The sequence below is a fragment of the Perissodus microlepis genome, chromosome 6 (genome assembly GCF_051167445.1).
Source record: "Perissodus microlepis isolate ML-2025 ecotype Zambia chromosome 6, ASM5116744v1, whole genome shotgun sequence".
Classification (NCBI taxonomy): Eukaryota; Metazoa; Chordata; class Actinopteri; order Cichliformes; family Cichlidae; genus Perissodus; species Perissodus microlepis.
In genome coordinates this window covers 27,864,358-27,883,288 of record NC_140466.1, presented here as the reverse complement: position 1 = coordinate 27,883,288, position 18,931 = coordinate 27,864,358, and the positions used below count along the sequence as shown (strand labels likewise).

At 42.8% G+C, this 18,931-nt stretch overlaps 1 protein-coding gene across 1 annotated transcript; it reads left to right on the top strand.

Annotated features, from left to right (window-relative positions):
* Nucleotides 1-4,606: 4,606 nt before the first annotated feature.
* Nucleotides 4,607-18,909, top strand: chtf18 (CTF18, chromosome transmission fidelity factor 18 homolog (S. cerevisiae)). Its single transcript, XM_084931812.1, has 22 exons — nucleotides 4,607-4,849; nucleotides 7,334-7,423; nucleotides 7,501-7,651; nucleotides 8,241-8,430; nucleotides 8,557-8,649; nucleotides 9,409-9,461; nucleotides 10,477-10,618; nucleotides 10,721-10,945; nucleotides 11,033-11,130; nucleotides 11,447-11,570; nucleotides 11,654-11,790; nucleotides 11,902-11,995; nucleotides 12,074-12,172; nucleotides 12,262-12,392; nucleotides 12,974-13,088; nucleotides 13,468-13,692; nucleotides 13,818-13,967; nucleotides 14,252-14,382; nucleotides 15,810-15,954; nucleotides 16,039-16,134; nucleotides 17,183-17,252; nucleotides 18,781-18,909. Exons 1-22 carry the CDS (start codon nucleotides 4,762-4,764, stop codon nucleotides 18,900-18,902), a joined length of 2,769 nt encoding a protein of 922 aa, XP_084787938.1. The 5' UTR covers nucleotides 4,607-4,761; the 3' UTR covers nucleotides 18,903-18,909.
* The last annotated feature ends 22 nt before the right edge of the window (nucleotides 18,910-18,931 follow it).

The window sequence follows — 18,931 nt, the reverse complement described above, 5'->3', positions numbered from 1 at the left end:
TGATACAGTAAATAATACACCATAGAGGCCTTTCTTTACAAAAGAAGATGCTGGAAATGCTGGAAAAGTGCCACAAATGGATAATAAATATAGAGTATCCTTCTTACAGCAGCTATTCTGATGAAATAGTAGTAGTTTAGTTTATTCTGTCTATAGTATAGTTCACACACCTGGATGCTTTCATATCAGACCCCTAATTAATTCAATTCAATTCAATTTCTTTATTGTCCCACAAGGGGAAATTAGTTTAGCAGCAGGATAAAAATAAACAGAACAATAAAATAATAATAACAATAATAATGATAGAAAGTTCAAGGACAATTATTTGCCATTAAGGAGACAAGACGCAGTAGGGATAAAAGAGACCTGGAGTCTTTTAGTCCTCCTTGGAGGTACTCTAAAACGGCGGCCGGAAGGCAACAACTCAAACTCACTGTGAAGTGGATGGTTCACACAATTAATAATAGAATGAGCCTTTCTAAGCACATTTCTATTTTAAATGGCCAAAAGTCCATCTTGCCAGCACCCTGAAATTTTGCTAGCAGTTTTTACCAGAAGTCCCAACCGATTCTTATTCTTCACCGTCAGGTTACCAAACCACGCAGCAATACAAAAAGACATCACAGATTCGATAAAACTTCTATAAAACAAGGACAACATCTCAGATGAGACATTAAAAGATCTCATTTTCCTTAAAAAGAACAGTCTTTGTTGAACTTTTTTAGTAGTGGCATCAGCATGAGATTCAAAACACAGTTTATGGTCAAGTACCACACCTAGATATTTAGAACTCTCAACAATCCCAATATCGGCAGTTTTAATGATAGTGGGTGATGAGCTATAAGAGGACTTCCTAAAATCAATAATCATGTCTTTAGTTTTTGACACATTAAGTGAAAGGAAGGACTCATCACACCAATTCACAAAATCATCTACACCCTGTCCATGGCCTGACTCATCCCCCACTAGAAGACTGACGATCACTGTGTCGTCAGCAAACTTCAGGACGTGTCTGTTCGTGAAATTGCTGCGACACTCATTTGTGTACAGAATGAACAGAAGGGGAGAGAGGCAACAACCCTGGGGTGATCCAGTAGAGGAGGAGAGCACATCAGAAAATACATGATTCACCCTCACACATTGTGACCTATTGATCAGAAAGTCTGTCACCCAGCCGACCAGACTAGTGTCAAGCTTAAAATGATTGTAAAGCCTGTCAGCAAGTAAGAGGGGTTGAATTGTATTAAATGCAGATGAAAAGTCAGCAAATAATAATCTTGCATGGGTGTGAGGGGCCTCAAGATGCTTATACAAGAGATGCAGGAGTGTGACAACAGCGTCCTCCACACCTCTCCCTGCTCTATAGGCGAACTGGAAGGGGTCAAGGTGGTGTTCAACCTGCATTAAAATCTCCTTCTTAATTATCTTCTCAAATGTCTTCATCACTAAAGAAGTCAGAGCCACAGGCCTAAAATCATTCAGCACCTTAGGAGAACTGCCCTTAGCAACAGGAACAATAATAGCATGTTTCCAAATCTTAGGTACTGTCTGTAGCTCTAAAGAAAGTGAGAAGATATAGTGAAAAATCCCACTCAGCTGATCAGCACAAGTTCTCAGTACCTGTCCACAGATGTTGTCAGGTCCAGGACTCTTGCTTTTGGTGTGTCTAAAAAGATTAGCTACCCCCCTCTCATCAATACAAATTGATGGGGGAGTGATAGTCTTTTCCCTCAGTGTGCTGGTCTGCCTAGAACAGTAAATACAAGAGTTCTAGGCAGACCATTAGTAATTAATGCTTACCTGTTACTTCATGGCAGAATTGCTGCTGTAAAATCTGCCTGTGCTACAGTCTGTAAAAACTCATTCACACAAACATTTTTTTAATGTGTGTAAAATTTGTATTTTCCTTTTTACATAAATTATTTTGAGTATGAGATCTTAACAAATGGATAAAATGAAGGAAAAAGGATTTGCCGCATTGTGCAGGTCATGAGATTGTAAAAATGTATTTAGGCTTAAATTTTAAGTGGCACCAGTTTAGCTAACAGTGTGAGCAGGAAACCATATGTCACTAAAGGCTGAATGCAGCGGCCCGGATTTGACTTTGACCTGCAGCCCTCTGCTGTATGTCCTCGCCATTCTGTCTCTTCCTGTCTGCTCTCCACTGTGCTGTCATTTATTTATTTATACTGGGTACATAAATGCAGACATCGGGTGGTTATAGCTCAGGAGGTAGAGCAGGTCGAGTCTGCACGTCAAATATCCGAAAGCAAGATGCTGAAATAGGTCATCGCACATGAGAATATGAATGTGTGAGAAAACCCTTAGGTAGACAACAAAGTGCTTGTACGAACCAGGAAAGTTGTATAAAGTGCTTTGATTGCTCAGGTAGACTTTTCAGGTAGAGTATAAAAGCACTATATGAGAATCATTTGCCATTCATATCTGAACAGTAGCACATATTTTATAATCTTGCCCCTGTACACCACAGTGGATTTTAGATTAGTCGATCGAGATGTGCCTGAAGTTTAGGAATTACAGGTGTTTTTAATTCACACTCCCCATTTTCAGAGGCTGAAACTTAATGGGACAATTGACTGAGAAACAGCTTAATGGCCAGGTGAAATCTGCTCTTTTGCTAATTCATGATACATTAAGTATATAGAAAGAGTTGATACAAAAAGCAGAACTTGCATTTGGTAGCTGTTTACTGGAATTCTTGATGTGAGGTGCAGAGAGACGTTGATGCAAGTGAAGCAGGCCATCGTTAGGTTTAAAATCCAAAATGAACCAAAAGAAAAATAGATGACAAAAACTTTACAAGTCACCAAATCAACTATCTGGTTCATTTTCAAAAAGAAGGAATGCAGCGGTCAGCTCTGCAGCACCAAGAACGCCCGAAAGACCACAGAAGACAACTAAATTATGATGAATGATGTGGAAAGACAAAGAGCGTGTGAAATAAAATAGATCTGGAGGTATGATAAGTGGCCATAAATTATGAGTCATATAAACAGAGAATACTTCTCAGTTATTAAACCAAAAACTGAATGCTGAGAAAACCACAAATGAGCAGCAGCTTAAGGCGGCTGCAGTAAAGGACTGCAGAGCATTTCAGTGAAGGAAACAGTTTATGGTGAGACTTCATCCAAGAAAGAAAAACAATCAAATTATCAGTCAAATTGTGTTAGTCTGTACATCTTTGATTAACTACATAAACTCTACTGAAGTGGTTTAGAGAAAATATGTTTAATTTTCAAAAATCATACGGACCTGACTGCAGTTTTTAAAAGCTCTATTTTTTCTCAAATACATGTATTTTTCAATTTTAGTGTTTATTTTTCTCTACCTTTCTTTCATCAGCCAGCGCTGTATGAAGAGTTCTGACCTTTACTGTTTCACACACTTGTTTGTAGCTATGCTTTCTGACATGTTTGCTTTTGCTGGCCTCACAGTGAAAAAGCCTTTCCTCTGAGCACACCTGTACATTTTTCATCGGTGACAGCATGAAAGGATGGAGAAGTCCAAGAGTGGGTGTCAGGGAGAGTTTATCGGTCTTGCTTTTGTGCTCCCTGATGTGAAATTAACTCAGTGTCACACACAAGCCGCTGGCCGGTGTTTGTCCGCTATAAGGAGCAGATGGCGATGATGGAGACGGCCTGACGTCACGCACACCATCATCATTAATCTCTCTCTCACACAGAGCCACACAAAACCCCACTCTCACACTCGCAAAACACACAGCAACAGGTAACAGAAAGCCCACCAGTCACGTTTTAAGAAAATATCACTTAATTAAGTTTCCACTTGATGTAAATTTGTTTGCAGTTTGTTTCAAGCTTTTGGTGGTAAAAAGCAGCAAACTGAGAAAACGTATAGAAAAAAAATATATAAGAAGATATCAGAAGGTCTATTATTTGTAATATTCACATATGTGGATGTTAGAACTTGTGTTTCATGAGTTTTAACAGTACAGTGCATTGTTTACAGTGGAAATATGACCTTATAAAATTAAAAAATAACTTATTAATATACAATATTACCATATGCAACATCATATGTGGTATTGGTAAAAGCGATAAGAATAACTGGTGTGCATAGAGGTCTGTGTCAACAACATTAGTAATATAGTAATGAATAAAGAAAATCTTCTCTAGGGCTGGGAGATAGGCTTTGATGACAGCACTAGTGGATTTTATTGGAATACTTGCAAGTTTGACGGCATTTTAACTAAATATGTGCAGAGTTAGTTGATGTTATCTCAAGAGAAAACTTTCCAAATTAATCCAAATTAAAATGTCAAAGAAGCAACTTCAAAGGTATATGCGCAAAAAAATATTATTTGAATCCGGCAGGAAATGAACACATCCGAGCTATGTCACTAAAGAGAAGTGACAGCGCCACCCTCTGGTCAAACAAGCAGAAACACAGTTTATCTATTAGAAATTGAAACGATTCTGCTTTAAGGGAGGCAGCTTGGCACACATTTAGTCGCACTGTTACAGGGAAATGTCTGCATTTTTTCAGTTATTCAGATCATTTAGCCAAGTAGTGCATGACAGGAAATAGGAAAGAACTGCGATAGCCAATCAGGAGTGAGGGCAACGGAGTTACCCGGATGTAATAATTCACAACAAAAAATTTGCCGGGAACTCGACTGTGCCGAAGCTACTGTCGAAGCTGAGAAAGAAGCTATCGGGGGAAATATATTTTTCCTGATTATTTAGCCGCCGTGTCTCGGGTTTTATCGGACCAGGCAAAATGGACGAATACGATGAACTGTTCGAGGTACACGACGACTTCGAGGAGCAGTTTGCCGACGAGCTGGAGGTGCTGGCTGATATGGAGGGTGAGTCCAAAACACGCAAGTCACCAAAAGGGTAGCTGGCTTGTGATTCAACTGTTAAATCGCCGAGCTGCTTCTCGGAAACCGTCGTAGAAAAGTGGACTTTTTGTTTAGGAGTAGACTTAATTTAGGGCTGCTTTGCTTTTGAACAGTGCGGCTCTTGAGGTGCGTTTAAATGGCTTTCAGGATCTTTCTGAAAGCTGTGTCAGTGTGTTCGGATAGAGCAAAACGCAACAAAAACAGACTCCGGGTAGAATAAAAATAAATAGAAGTGCATACATTCAAGCTACGACATAATAGCACAAGATAAAGAAAAATAATAAATATAATGAAAATAGAGTTTGAGATAGCTGTACAGGTGCAATAAAAAGTAGAGTTTGCAAATAAGATTTAGAGGCAGTGATTATACACTCACCCGTATATGTAGATATGTGAACGCACACATCTAGATATGTGTAGCTGTGACTTTATAAAAGTAAAAAATAGGTTATTAATATACAGTATATGTGTAGATATGTGAACACACATATCTAACCAGCTAGTCACGTCGTATCAATTGAATGCATTTAGGCATGTAAACACAGTCATGTATTCCAGAAACTGCTGATCTACTGGGGATTTCCTGCACAGCCATATTTAGGGTTTACAGAGAATGGCCCAAAAAAGACAAAATACCCAGTGGCAGTTTTCTCTGTGCCTTTTTGATGCCAGAGGTCAGAGGAGAAGTGGCAGACTGAGCTGATAGGGAGATAACAATAATACAAATAACAACTTATTACAACAAGGTATGCAGAAGAGAATCTCTGCAGATCTGCATCAAACCTCGATGCAGATATGCTACAGCAGACTTCACTTCTGTGAACTAATAACGGGAAAATGAGACTGCACTTCACACGGGCTCACCATAACTGGAGAGTAGAAGACTGGAAAAATGTTCTCTGCTGTGACTTCAGTTGCTGTGTTCAAATTATAGGGCCAGAATTTACTCATAAACATAGACAAACATAGATCCATCCATGATTAAGGCTGGTGAATGTGAAATGTAGTGTGGTATATTTTCTTGGCATACTTCTGAGTATAATTTAAACACCACAGCGAATCTGAGTGTTGTTGCTGACCATGTCCATCCCTTTATGACTATGGTATGCACATCATCTGATGTCTGCTCCTGGCAAGATAACACAACTTACCACAAAAGCACAGATGCTCTCAAACCGGTTTCTTGAACACGACAGCGAGTTCTCTGCATTCGAATGGCCTCTCTGCAATCCAATAGCTTGTGGTGGAACACGAGATTCTCATCATCGATCTACAGCTGACAAATCTGCAGCAACTGCGATGCTTTCATGTCAATATGGACCAAAATCTCTAAGGAATGTTTCCATCACCTTGTTGAAGCTTTGCTATGAAAAATGAAGGAAAAAAGGGGTCTGAATGCTCTTTTTCTTATGCATTTTGGTCATTTCAACCAGACCAGTGACTCCCCAGCACAGCCTTGGGCTTCCCAGTCAGCCTATTCAGTTTCTTGGTGTCACAGTTTCAGATGCTCCTACACCAGTAGATAACTGCAAAGGAAACCGGACTAGCAACACCAGATAAATCAAGTGAAGTTAACGTTATCATCATCCAGCAAAATTAATTCGGACCCCTCTGACACCTCACTGATGGTGCTGTTCTGTTCAGGACTATACATCCAAGCAAATGCTGACTTTTGTCTCTATTTGGTTTATTATTCCCTCAAAGGGTGTGTGAACTCCATGATTATACATACTATGTGGTATTTGAATAAGACTTATAACTAAATTCTTTGTTTAGTCCCTTGTCTATTCTGATGAAACAGGCTCCACACATCAGAAATTGTATGTAATCTGCTCCATTATTATCCCTAATAATTCCTCATATTAATGAGAAGAGTTTAAAGTAATCATTTACCACACAGTGGTACAGTTGTTTGTGATTCTGATATCATTAATTCATACTTATTTATAGCTATATACAATACCTAACCCTTTGTCAAACTGTATTATTTGTATGTATTGTTACGTTTATAAACCAGAGTAGAATATAAAATAAATTCTGAAATGCGATAACACGAGAACTGGTTGACAAAGTCCAAAGACATGCAGTTTGGTTCATTTTAAATTGTACATGTGAGTGCTCTCTGTCTCCAACCACCGTGACCCAATAAAGACGGACTGCTCAGCTGGCTGGTTGTGGCTATATAAACGTGCTGGGAACAGGGAAGTTGCAGAGCGCCCTCTGAGGACAGACTTTGCAACTTCAGCACCTATAACATGGTTGAAGGGTGTTTCTCCCACTTCTTCATCCTCTTCATTTGTCAGCTGATCAGCAAACAGCCATACTGGTCTGATAGCAAATTGGTCAGGCTCAGGAGGATGGTGGTGATAAAGTTAAGATAGATAAAGTTAGGGTTAAGTCTCCAGGAAGTAATTAATGTATGATTTTATGTGTGTTTTAACATCGTAGAGGAAACTTGCAAGCCGGGGAAACGCCACAGTCAGGGTCCAGGAGACGACATCTCGGATATAGAGCACCTGCTGGACGATCAGCCCATCAGTGAGTTCACCCTCGGGGTGCACCTGTATTTTACACCTGTCTAATTTGCAGCTTTAATCTAAGCCTGCCTCTTTCAGCTCCAAAGGCAAAGCGACAGAAGCAGGACGTCGGTGTGGTCAAGCGACTGTTCAACGCACCACAAGTTCAAGAGAGCAAAGTCCCTTCACTGAGTGATGACATCACACCGCCATCCTCTCCAGAGCACTATGAGCCCTCTCACGCCATCAGGTAGGTTTTTTTTTTAATGATTTGTTTAGCATCATTAAATTTATTGACCTGTTTTACTCAGAGACACCTTCAATGTGTTTTATTTATTTATGTTTTATTTTTACCTTGATTTTTACTTATTGAGCTCATTTGCTTTGTTATATTGTGGCAATTTTATTGAACTATTGTATTGAGATCAATATTGGACATGTATTATATTAACATTCATCTGCATCTCTTTCAATTGATACCGGAGCAAAAAGATCCCAAACATTTCTAGCGGAAATAAATTTTAATGCAGAAACTCACACACAAGTAAGATGCACTTAAAAACAATACATGACAGTCATTTGAAGCAAAGTGGCGAGTATTGCTGGGGGCACAGCGGCGGTGCCTGAGGAGCAGATGTAGCTGGTGCTGAATGCAGTCGTCTTTTTTCCATCATATTTAAGCAGTTTCTGTTTTTGTCCTTGATGGGATTGTTGTACGTGGAGATGGGCATAACAATAACCTGCACGATACAGTTATTTTAAAATCATAATTGTACAAAAATGTGATTTCAGCCTTTAATGTAAATCTAAGAGACTTCTGAACATGTTTTGTGTTCCAGCTCTACCCCTGCTGTGCTGGATATCAGCGGCTTTGCTGAGATTCCACTGACTCCACAGCGACCTCCCACAGCGGCGCCGGCATCCCTGCGTGTGCTGAAGCGACCTCCTTTAGAGGGAGACTACATCAGCGTGACGGACTCGTCTGGGAATCGGGTCTACCTCCGACAGAAAGAGAACGCAGAGACAAAGGTTAAACGCCCCCCGGTTATTTATCCGTGAGGCTAAATGTCGCACAGGCAGCATGTGCAGCAGCTGCAGCTTCCAGAGTTTGGTTAATATTTCTATTTCTCTCTACATTTCCATGTGTCTCTTCAGGCAGCAGACTCCAGAATAGTACCAAACTCCCAGGGTGGACTGGGGCTGCTGGCAGTGCCGATAGGACTGCTGAGAGAGCAAGAAGCAGACAGGGTGAGTGACTCATTTCCTTCCCTGCACCCAGTGTTAAAAAGTGCATCTACCAAGAATATTTTTTATCCACTAAAATTGTGTTCATTTAAAAAAAAAAGTGGATTTATATTGAAATCTATTAATAGAATTAATATTGACCTCAAAGATGACCTTAGATGTGCTTAAAGTATAAACTTAAAAGCAAATTAAGAAATCTCATCATCACGCTACTTACAGAGACCACGAAGTCCCGACCCTAACTCTGATTGGCTAGTGTTCTGTGTTAATCTAATGGCTAAATGCTAATAAGAAGATGAAGAAACTCAAGAAATAATCTTCACATATTCAGTTGTCGCAGCATCAGTTTTCCTCAAAGCTCAAAGAAGCATGAATGAAGAACACAAAGCGCAGCTTCAGAGGACAGCTTTCATGCTTTTTAACGCTCTGCTTCACTTTGTCATCGTTAACTTTTTTATTCTGCACAACAGGGGCTAAGTTGAAGGACTGGGAGATATAGAAGAGTAGCTTACTTAGCAGTTTTTCTACATGTACAGCTCTCATAGCTACAGCACGTAATAGAAGGACTTTTCATCTGCTCGTCTCATTTTGAAAGATCTAAGAATAAGAGCGTTTAGATTTCCAGTGTGACAAAAGCCTATAAATACAATTCATTTGAAAATGTGTGATATAATGTAGGCGCTGTAGCCCTTACATTAATAGCAGAACATACAATTATTGTAAAGTCACATCAATGTCTCGTGTTCCTTTGAAATCTTGCAGCGCCACCAACAGGTTGTGGAGGAATCGCAGCGTCTTACAGAGCTGTTAGCCAGGTAACTCACTTCCTGTTTCACTCACAGACATCAACACACTCATGTGGGGCTCAAAAGAGGACACAGACTGGGCTGGTTGTAAAACAACAAAAACAGAAAACATCACAACAGCTGAGACTGATAAGATGGCGTGAGTGGTGGAGTGGTTAGCGGTGTCGCCTCACAGCAAGTTCTTGGTTTACATCCCAGCTGATGTCCCTGAGTGGGTTTCCTCAGCCTTTCTCCCACAGTCCAAACACAAGCACGTTATGTAGTTTGTGATTCTATATGGGTCGTGGGATATGAGGTAGATGGAGTGGTTGAAGTGCACAGAATAAGTGCTGTGTGATCCATCCAGCCATTATCTGCCGCTTATCCGGGGCACGGGAGTATCAGTCTCCCCAGCCACCTCTTCCAGCTCGCCTGGGGGGAAACCAAGAGACATAATTTCTCCAGCCTGTCCTGGCTCTGGCCCGAGGTCTTCTCACAGTCTGATATACCCAAACCACATCAACAGGCTCCTTTTGATGCGGAGGAGTAACCACTCTGCTTTGACCTGTACAACTGAACTCCTCACCCCATCTCTAAGGGAGCATCTAGCCACCTGTTGGAAGAAGCTCATTTCCCCCTTTAAAATCCACAATCTCATTCCTTTGGTCACTACCCAAAGTCTGTAGGTGAGGGCAGCACTAAATCACCAGCTTTCTGACGTGGAGGTGCTGATTTTCGCCCCGGCCGCTTCACACTCATTTTCAAACCACCCTAATGCAAGCTGGAGGTCACCACCTGATGAGGCCAAGAGAACCACGTCATTTTCAGAGGGCAGGGACCATCAAAACAGAAAATTCAGAAAAGCAGGGGAAAAAGTAAAGCACATGTTTTTTTTCAGGAAACTGGAAAAAGGTACAAAACACAAACTGAAACTAGGAAAAGCTCAGGACACTGGAGACTATGACACAGTGAGACACATCAAGATTGAGTTTACATACACGAGCAGGAGTTTTAACTGCGTTTTTGTGTTTATGTCACATTCCAGCAGTGTAAACGACGCGTTAGTTGAGTCTGAAAACCCAGAAGATGAAGAAAACGAGGATCCAGAGGACACAGAGGGCCGAGCATCTCGGCTGTGGGTGGACAGATTTTCACCGCGTCACTACACAGAGCTGCTCAGCGACGATGTAAGTGATGTGCAGTGTTTCTGTGTGACTTTAAGGAGGAAGGCTTATTCTAAAGTCTTTGTGGAGGCGGCTTGTTGATGTGGCGCGTCTTGTGTCGTTCAGTTCACCAACCGCTGTCTGCTCAAGTGGCTGAAGCTGTGGGACACCGTGGTGTTTGGAAGAGAGAGGAAGTCCCGCCCTGCCCGATCCAACAGACAGGCTGCCAATCAGAACGCATTTAAACCCAATCAAGGAAATCAGAATCAAAATCGCTTCAAGAGCAAGATTGAGGTGACCGAGGAGCTGCTGGAGGCCGAACTGGACCAGTACAAACGACCCAAATTTAAGGTCTAAAAGCTGCACATCTGTCACATCTGTTTGCATTTGATTACCTGGCTTTTACACACGGTGTGATTTATTTTGGCCTCTCTCCAGGTGGCATTGCTATCCGGTCCTCCAGGTTTGGGGAAGACCACCCTGGCTCATGTCATTGCAAAGCATGCTGGGTACAACGTGGTTGAAATCAATGCCAGGTTAGGCACAATAATAATAAGTGAGCAGATAGTGGCAGTAAATCATGGAGATTAGAGATTAGATGAAACTTTATTAATCCCTCGGGTGGGTTCCTCCGGGAAATTCAGTTTCCAGTAGCAAAGCACCGAAAGAAGTTGCATGTTACAGATACATTAAGGGGAATGAGAGTAAGGATATAAGCATAAATACACCATATATACACATATACACATATATAGATACAGAATATACAATGTGGATAAATAGGATTGCTCATGGCAGGTTTACTGTCATCCTCCTTCACAACCTCACTTGGCGTTGTTGATGTTTGTGCAGTGACGATCGCAGCGCCGAGGTGTTCCAGAAACGCATCGACACAGCGACACAGATGAAGTCCGTTTTGGGAGCCAATGAGAGGCCGAACTGCCTCATTATCGATGAGATTGACGGAGCACCTGCGGTACACTCCTGCTTTAAATTGGTAAAGAGCAGCTAAATGACCGCAGCCGTTCTTAATGCTTTGCCCTCTTATGTGCTCTGCAGGCTGCCATCAACATACTGCTGGCAGTTCTGAACAGGAAAGACGGACACGGGGGTGAGGCTGGCGCGGAGACGGCGAAGAAGAAGAAGAAGAGGGAGTCCATCCTACTGCGACCAATCATCTGCATCTGTAACGACCTGTAAGAGAAACTGTGGCATTAACAGCAGAGTGGGAACTGTGAATACCTGTTATTTGTTTTTACTTTATTTTTACTTCTTTATCATTTTAAAGTCGTCTGTTTCTTTTTAAGTTATGTCCCAGCTCTCCGGCCTCTCAGGCAGCAGGCTTTCCTCCTGGCTTTCCCACAGACTCAGCCTTCCCGCCTGGCACAGAGACTGGCAGAGGTCAGCATAGTCACAGATGCACGCACACATCTCGACACGCGCTGCTGATCCTTGTTTAAACGAAATCGCTGTTTGCAGATTTCACTCCGCCAGGGGCTGAAGGCAGACACGGGCACCCTGATGTCACTGTGCGAGAAGACCGACAACGACATCCGGTCCTGCATCAACACGCTGCAGGTGGGTGGCGCGGCTGAGAAGGAAAGCCCACCAGATGCACAGCCAGTGTGAAGAATTTGGTGTAAACATGTGTTTGTGCTTCTGTCCAGTTCCTTCATAGTCGTGGCGTCAAGCAGCTGGACAGCAAGACAATTCAGAGCGTCTCTGTGGGGCAGAAGGACCAGAACAAAGGCTTGTTCCATCTGTGGCAGGAAATCTTCCAGTTACCACGTACAAAACGGTACGGCGAGTTCCCCGAGACAGGTCAGCAGTCTGTCACAGGGCTAACACAGAGAGAGAGACGACAATTCACACCTATGGGTGTGAAAATTATGCAAATATCACTAAATAAATAGATAAACCTTGAAGATAATCATAGCGCATATGAACTGAGCTTAGTATTAAAATGTCTTTAAAGTCTTCAGTTGAAGCAGGTGAAAGTCGTAGGAAGCCTTGAAACGAGTCGCTGTGTCTTTTCTTTTCCCTCCCTGAGCCTGATTCTGCCAGAGGTTTCTTCCTCCTAAAAGGGAGTTTTTCCTTCCCACTCTTGCCAAGTGCTTATTCACAGGCGGTCATTTGATTGCAGGGTCTCTACCTTACAATATAAAGCACCTTGAGGTGGCTGGTGTTATATAAATAAAACTGAATTGCCTAAAAAACAAGCGACCGCCAGACCATCGTAAACAGTCATAAGATAATGTTAAATCTTTGGCACAAATAAAAGGTACAGCAGGTGTATGAGGTGTGTAGAGGACAATATGTTGCAAATTACTGATAAATGATCTAAAACCGGACTTCTTCCGACCTATTCATTATTTTCAGGAAACGTGTCGGTGAGGGGTTTGAGGACGGACCGGGTTCGGGAAGTGGAGCTCACAGGTTCCAGCACATCTTGCATCTGGCTTCGTCTAGTGGAGAATATGAAAAGGTTTCTCAGGTAATACAGGAAACTCTATGGGACCTGCTCTGCTCATTTCAAGTTGCTTGTTATCTTATATCGGGCCCTCACGCCGCTCCTCAGCTCATCGATTGTCTGAAACGAGCTTCTTTAACTCTTGCACCTTTAAGCCGACTCTCTTCTGATTGGTTGCTTGTCATAAACAGAAGGTTTGAAAAGCAGGTGGGTGGGGCTTCTGAGTTTTTGGCTCACAGGGATTTCTTAACTCACGCTGACCTCAATGTTTGAAACTTTAACCGTGCTTAATATGAGCAGTACAGAAAAGCTGAGGAGGAGCACTGACTCGTGTGGAAGTTTCCAGAATATAAAGTAGTTCATGGTTCACTGTGTAATGTTGCGTTACATCTCTTTTCCTCAGGGTCTGTATGATAATTATCTGTCCATGCGTGTGAGGGACCCAAACCTCCAGAGCGCGTGCGAGGCGCTGGATTGGCTGGCCTTCTCAGACAAGCTGAGCCACGTGATTCTGCACGGGCAGAACTTCTCTCTGATGAAATACCTGCCCTTCCTTTCCATCACATTTCACTTCCTGTTTGCCCACACAAACGTGCCCCGCATCAGCTATCCCCACAGCCAGCACGAGGTACGACTCTCCTACACACACCTGTGCAGCAGTGCGAAGGAAAAGTGATAAAAGGAGAAGAACACGTTTTTGTTTTGTTTTTTTAAGGCATCATTGCTGATCAGTCACTATTGTGTCCCGTCCAGGCCTCCTCCCGGCTCCTCAGCTGCAAGAACGCTCTGTCCACCATGTTGGCCGACACCCCAGCAAGCATCAGAGCGAGGATCAGTCAGCTCAGCCTGACCCTTGATATCCTCACCTTGCTTCTCGACATCATCTGTCCCAAACTACGGCCCGTATGTAAAAGCTTACATTGTAACCTTGGTACATGCCTGTATGTTCAGCCCAAACTCCAAAACTGTGGAAAATGTGCAGAATGCAATGATGATGGTGCCTTTTTTTTTAACAAATCTATGGTTTTATGATGCAGATCTTATAAACCTAAATTTTGCACATCAAACATTAAATTTGACAAAAAGCACTGTAAATGTAGGACCTGAAATGCCAGGTTTTAGCCTCTGTGTCTGCTTAGATAGATGTGGGTGGGTCATGATATCAAAGTTTCTTATTCTTCTTTCAGGTGAATCCACAGCTGTTCAGCAGCAGAGAGAAGGAGCAGATGCGTGAGCTGATCAACACCATGCTGGCATACAATCTCTCTTACAGGCAGGACCGCACTCCAGAGGGACAGTACACCTACGTGCTGGAGCCGTGAGTACACGCACACGTACGCACACTTGGCTGGACTCCACTGTACACTGGACTCATGCAGAGCTGATGTGTGTTTGAGGGGTGTTGAAGGTCACTGCTCTTGTCCACACTGTGGTTCTCTGCATGGAGGCTTAAGAGATTAATCCCCTTAACACCTGGTGGGCGTGTGTGTGTGTGATGGTCGTGGTTGAAGCAGGGTAGCAAGCAGTAAAGCCTCACCGTTGGATGCAGGTGAATGGAGGAGAGGATGGAAGGAGGGGCGGGTTTAAGTTAGATAGGTTAGTAGGCAGTAAGTGACGAGGTGGCCTTTTGAAAGGTCGAGGAATGAAAGGATAAAAGAAGAAAAAGAGCATTTTTAACTTGAGAGACTTTTACTTAATGTTCACCCTCATTTTTGTGATTCTGAGGATGCCGGCACCTGCTGCAGTTAGAATGGGATAACCAGCTTGTTACCTCAGCCATGCCGGCCCGTGTGGAGGAGCAGCGGGACGCCCAGGACGGCTCCTTTCTACAGGCTCGCTGTGACAAAGTGCTGGTCACCAACGACTGGGGCCTGCCTCTAGTGCTGGCTCTGCTGCTGCTGCTGCTGATCTACACCTTTCTGTACCTGCCCTCTCAAGCGCACCACAACTCCACTCTCTGATACCTCACGCATAAAAGGCACAGAGTACAGCCGTGGATCTAAACGTTTAACATTACAAACAGCGGATGCGCTCAGGCAGGACAAGATTATTTGATTGGACTGCTCTCTTTTTGGCCGCAGTTGGTGATTGGTCATGTCGGACGCTGTGAGCAGGAGGAGATGTGCAGGGAAGACGAGTGGGAAAGATGAGGAGAGGTCATTTAAAATAAACCCTAGAACTGATGTCTGCTTTCATGCAGAAGACTGTGTGTCCTTATAAATCCCTAATATGTCCTAATACGGTTAAATATGAATTTAAAAGTAACCTGCGACTAGATTTTAGTAATATGAAGTTTAACCAGTGTTGTTCATTTTTATTGTTCGTTACAGAACTGCTGTTGAATTGTGTGGATTCAGATGTTAAAGATGATATCTGCAGATGTAGATGCTAATGATAACACGGTTGACATAACGCTGTTCCACAATAAATAGCCAACTGAACCGTGTGACTGCTTTTATTGTATTTATTGGTCCACAGGGCTGTGAGTGAGAGTGTTTGTGTGTGGATTGAGTTAGAGATCAGCAGTAAGAGGATTAAAGTTTTAGAGAATGAGAGATTCTGGGTTTTATTCTGGGGGGGGGGGAAACCAAAACAACAACCACGGCACCAGAAGTGGAAGCTTTTTGTTATTGTTCGTCATCTAACAGGGTTCAGCCGAGTGTCAGTTGCATCACAAGTGCATTTGTGTTTACTGCGTGTAAACAACGAGCGTCTCGTTTGTTTGTGTTTACTGCGGGTTTCCAGGCGCGTCGAGGAGGTGGTGAGGTTTCCAGGCCTGCCTCCGCGCCGCCAGCTGACGTACCAGGCCAAACAAACCATCAGCAGAGAGATGGAGCAGGAGAAGATGAGGAGGGCCGAGCAACTGATGCTGCTGCGAAACCCAGCACCGGTGAGACTCGGGCACACGTAGCACCTGGCCCCGCGCGTGCTAATTAACGTGATGTTTGTAATGCGCCGTGTCTGTGTGACGCAGAAAGAGGAGGACAAAAAGAGCGCCGGTCCTAAAGCAAGCAGGAACCACCAGCAGAGGCTGGAGAACATCGTCAAGCAGACCACAGTGGAGAGCAGGGTGAGGCGCACAAACACTTTGACACGCTGTTAGCTGCTGGAAAATCACTGCTGCTCTGGACCAACACTGCTTGATAATATGGTCTGATTTGTAGTTGTTATTTTTGGCCTGAAAACAGAAAAAACACTTATTTTTTTCTTTTATTTAAATAATTTATTTGTTATTTTTTAACTTGAAAGTGCCCCCTGTTAACCTTTGATACAGTTCATGTGGGTGGGAGTGTATACCAGCTGACACCGGGGGGGAGGAGAAGCACTACCGTAGGAGAAAGCTTTGTAAACCACATACAGGCTTTGTTTATTTGTTCAAAACTGATCTTAAATTTTCTCTAATTTCTGATTGCCCCACATTAGGTGCACAACATGTTTGCCTATTGTTTTGGTGATGTTGTCATAAAAAAAAAAATCTGAAATAATCCGCTGGGATTATTCTTTAATTCCTCAGATTAACATTTGGCACACTTTCATGGTGAAACGTTGTCTATTAAGAAGAACAACGTATTTCTGGCTGAAACCAAACGCAATATATTGGCACAAATACCTCATACCAGCTGTTAAGCACGGTGGTGGAGGGGTGATGGTTTGGGGCAGTTTTACAACCACAGGAAATGGGCACCTTGTAGTCACTGAGTCATACTTAGTTTTTCGCAGCACTGCACAAAAGAAAAAAAACACAGAGCTCAAGTTTCCACTGCCGGTAACATGTTTACTGTTATAGACTCTACTGTGTGTTCAGGGTGTGGTCACTGTGCTCCTCACACATGTGGGTGTTAGCTGGTGCCTGCTGGTGGAGCCAGAGTGGAGCAGCCTGTCTGCACTGAGCCTAGATGAGTTATAATAGTTCCCTCTAGAGGGCAGGAATGAGGCTAATAAGAAGCCACTGGGTCACAGTCCCCGATGGAGACAACTGGGAAATTAGGCTAATGAGAGAGAGAGTGTGTGTGTGATTGTTCACTGATATTGACCTCGTTATTGAGGACAAAGCGTTTGAAACTTCCTGTTTAACTTCATCCTTCTCATCACTTTGTTGTTGTGTTTGCGTCCTGCAGCCTGAGGTGGATTTCTTTGGTCGAGCTGTTGCCCCTAAACCACAGAGACCACAGCCGTCCTCAGCCACAGGTACCTGACTTCATTTATCTCAAATGTGGAAAACACAGGCTGCTCTGATTTTTTTAATACTTAATGCCTCCAAGCACATCAGGTCCACGCGCACCAGAGGTAACAACTAATGTGTGTTATGTAACTTTGGTAATTAAGCGTTTTTGTTGCAGTCTGCAGGCAGAGCTGCTGGACTGCCAGCACTGTTACCACTTGCATTTATTATCAGATCTCTGTTAGCCAAATAAACTACTTTGCACTGTGCGATCTTTATATTTATGCATCAGCCAATAGAACAAACATACTTAATATTTATTTCCTAAAATGTACATTAATAATAATGTCCAGTATTCGTTAAAATCAGTTTACTACATTTTCCTGAGACCAGTTGTAGTCCTTGGATGCTAATAAAACTCTTCAGGGTAATTTCTGAGCCTACTGGTGCTTTTGAGTCAGTGGAGGCAACTGTGACTGCTGTTTGAATACATTAAATCTCCACACCTCCTGCAGTTCTGGAAAAGTGCATCATCGTTAGCTCAGGACCCGTAACATGTCTCTGTGCATGTCTTATTTACCGTATGACCAAAAAGTCCCATTAAAAGCACTAACCCTCCTGAAACCACACCATCAGGGGCATTGATGAGCAGTGTAATCAGGGTGGAAACGCAGACCTGTGGCCATTTGTAGGTCAAAGCAGGATTTATTTACTAAAACGGGCACAGCTCCACATCCTCTGTAATGCTTCCCAGACTTTTATTTTGATTGGATCGGTTTGTGGAGAGGACTGAGAAGCACTAATTTGGATCTGGCGGCGTCAACGGTATGCATCAGTACTTTAGATGGGTGCATAGTTGAATTATGCAATAATGTGACAACAGTGTCAGAGTGAAAGGATGGTATGGATTAAATGATTATCAGTCTGCAGCTTTCATCGTCTTTACAGAGCTTTATGTTGAGCCACAGATACACAGATATTTACGCCGATGGATCAGATTTTTATTGTACTTGCGGCTTCAGCTTCACTGCTCTCATCGTGTCGGTTTTACACTGCAGCAGGCGGCTGTTTTCACTGGAAGACACCACTGTTAGCAAGTAGTTAGCATTTAGCTCCTCAGGAGAAGGAGGAGACCAAAAGTAGAGCTAACAGAACAAGTTAAAAATAAACTGTAAATGAACAGTGTCGCAGTGTTGCTGCCTAACTGCAAATTTTCCACTGGAAGTTGAAGGCTGATGATGTTCATAACTTATTTCCACCTCCTCAAGTCCTCCATCCAAAAAAAAAAAAAGAATTCACCCATAGTGTGAAACTGGAGCTAAACTAGTTAAACAGATCAGCATCAGCTCTGTTGTAGGATTTATTGATGTAAAAGTCATTGGTTTGAGCTGAAATGACAGAAAACTCTTTGGTTTAAGAAATTTGGACTGGAAAATTTATATTAATTGAAGTATGAACTTTTTAATTCATTGTGAAAAAAGCCACCAGCTTAATCAAATCTGAAAATACTTGGACCCGAATGAGTGCATTCAAAGCCTGTTTGTGTCTCCGCAGGTGAGAAGAGAGCAGATCTATCTATGGGGACAGCAGTGGGCAACAGTGACGTGTGGTTCCGGTTTAATGAGGGCATGTCCAACGCTGTCAGACGAAATGTTTACATCAGAGATCTGCTGTAGCATGCACACACACACACACACACACACAC

Excerpts from the sequence above, each read along its gene's own strand:
- chtf18 (XM_084931812.1), top strand. The coding sequence starts at position 4,762 with ATGGACGAATACGATGAACTGTTCGAGGTACACGACGACTTCGAGGAG. Across the intron at positions 11,571-11,653 it reads AGATTGACGGAGCACCTGCG|GCTGCCATCAACATACTGCT; the intron begins GTACACTCCTGC and ends TGTGCTCTGCAG. Across the intron at positions 11,996-12,073 it reads TGGCACAGAGACTGGCAGAG|ATTTCACTCCGCCAGGGGCT; the intron begins GTCAGCATAGTC and ends CGCTGTTTGCAG.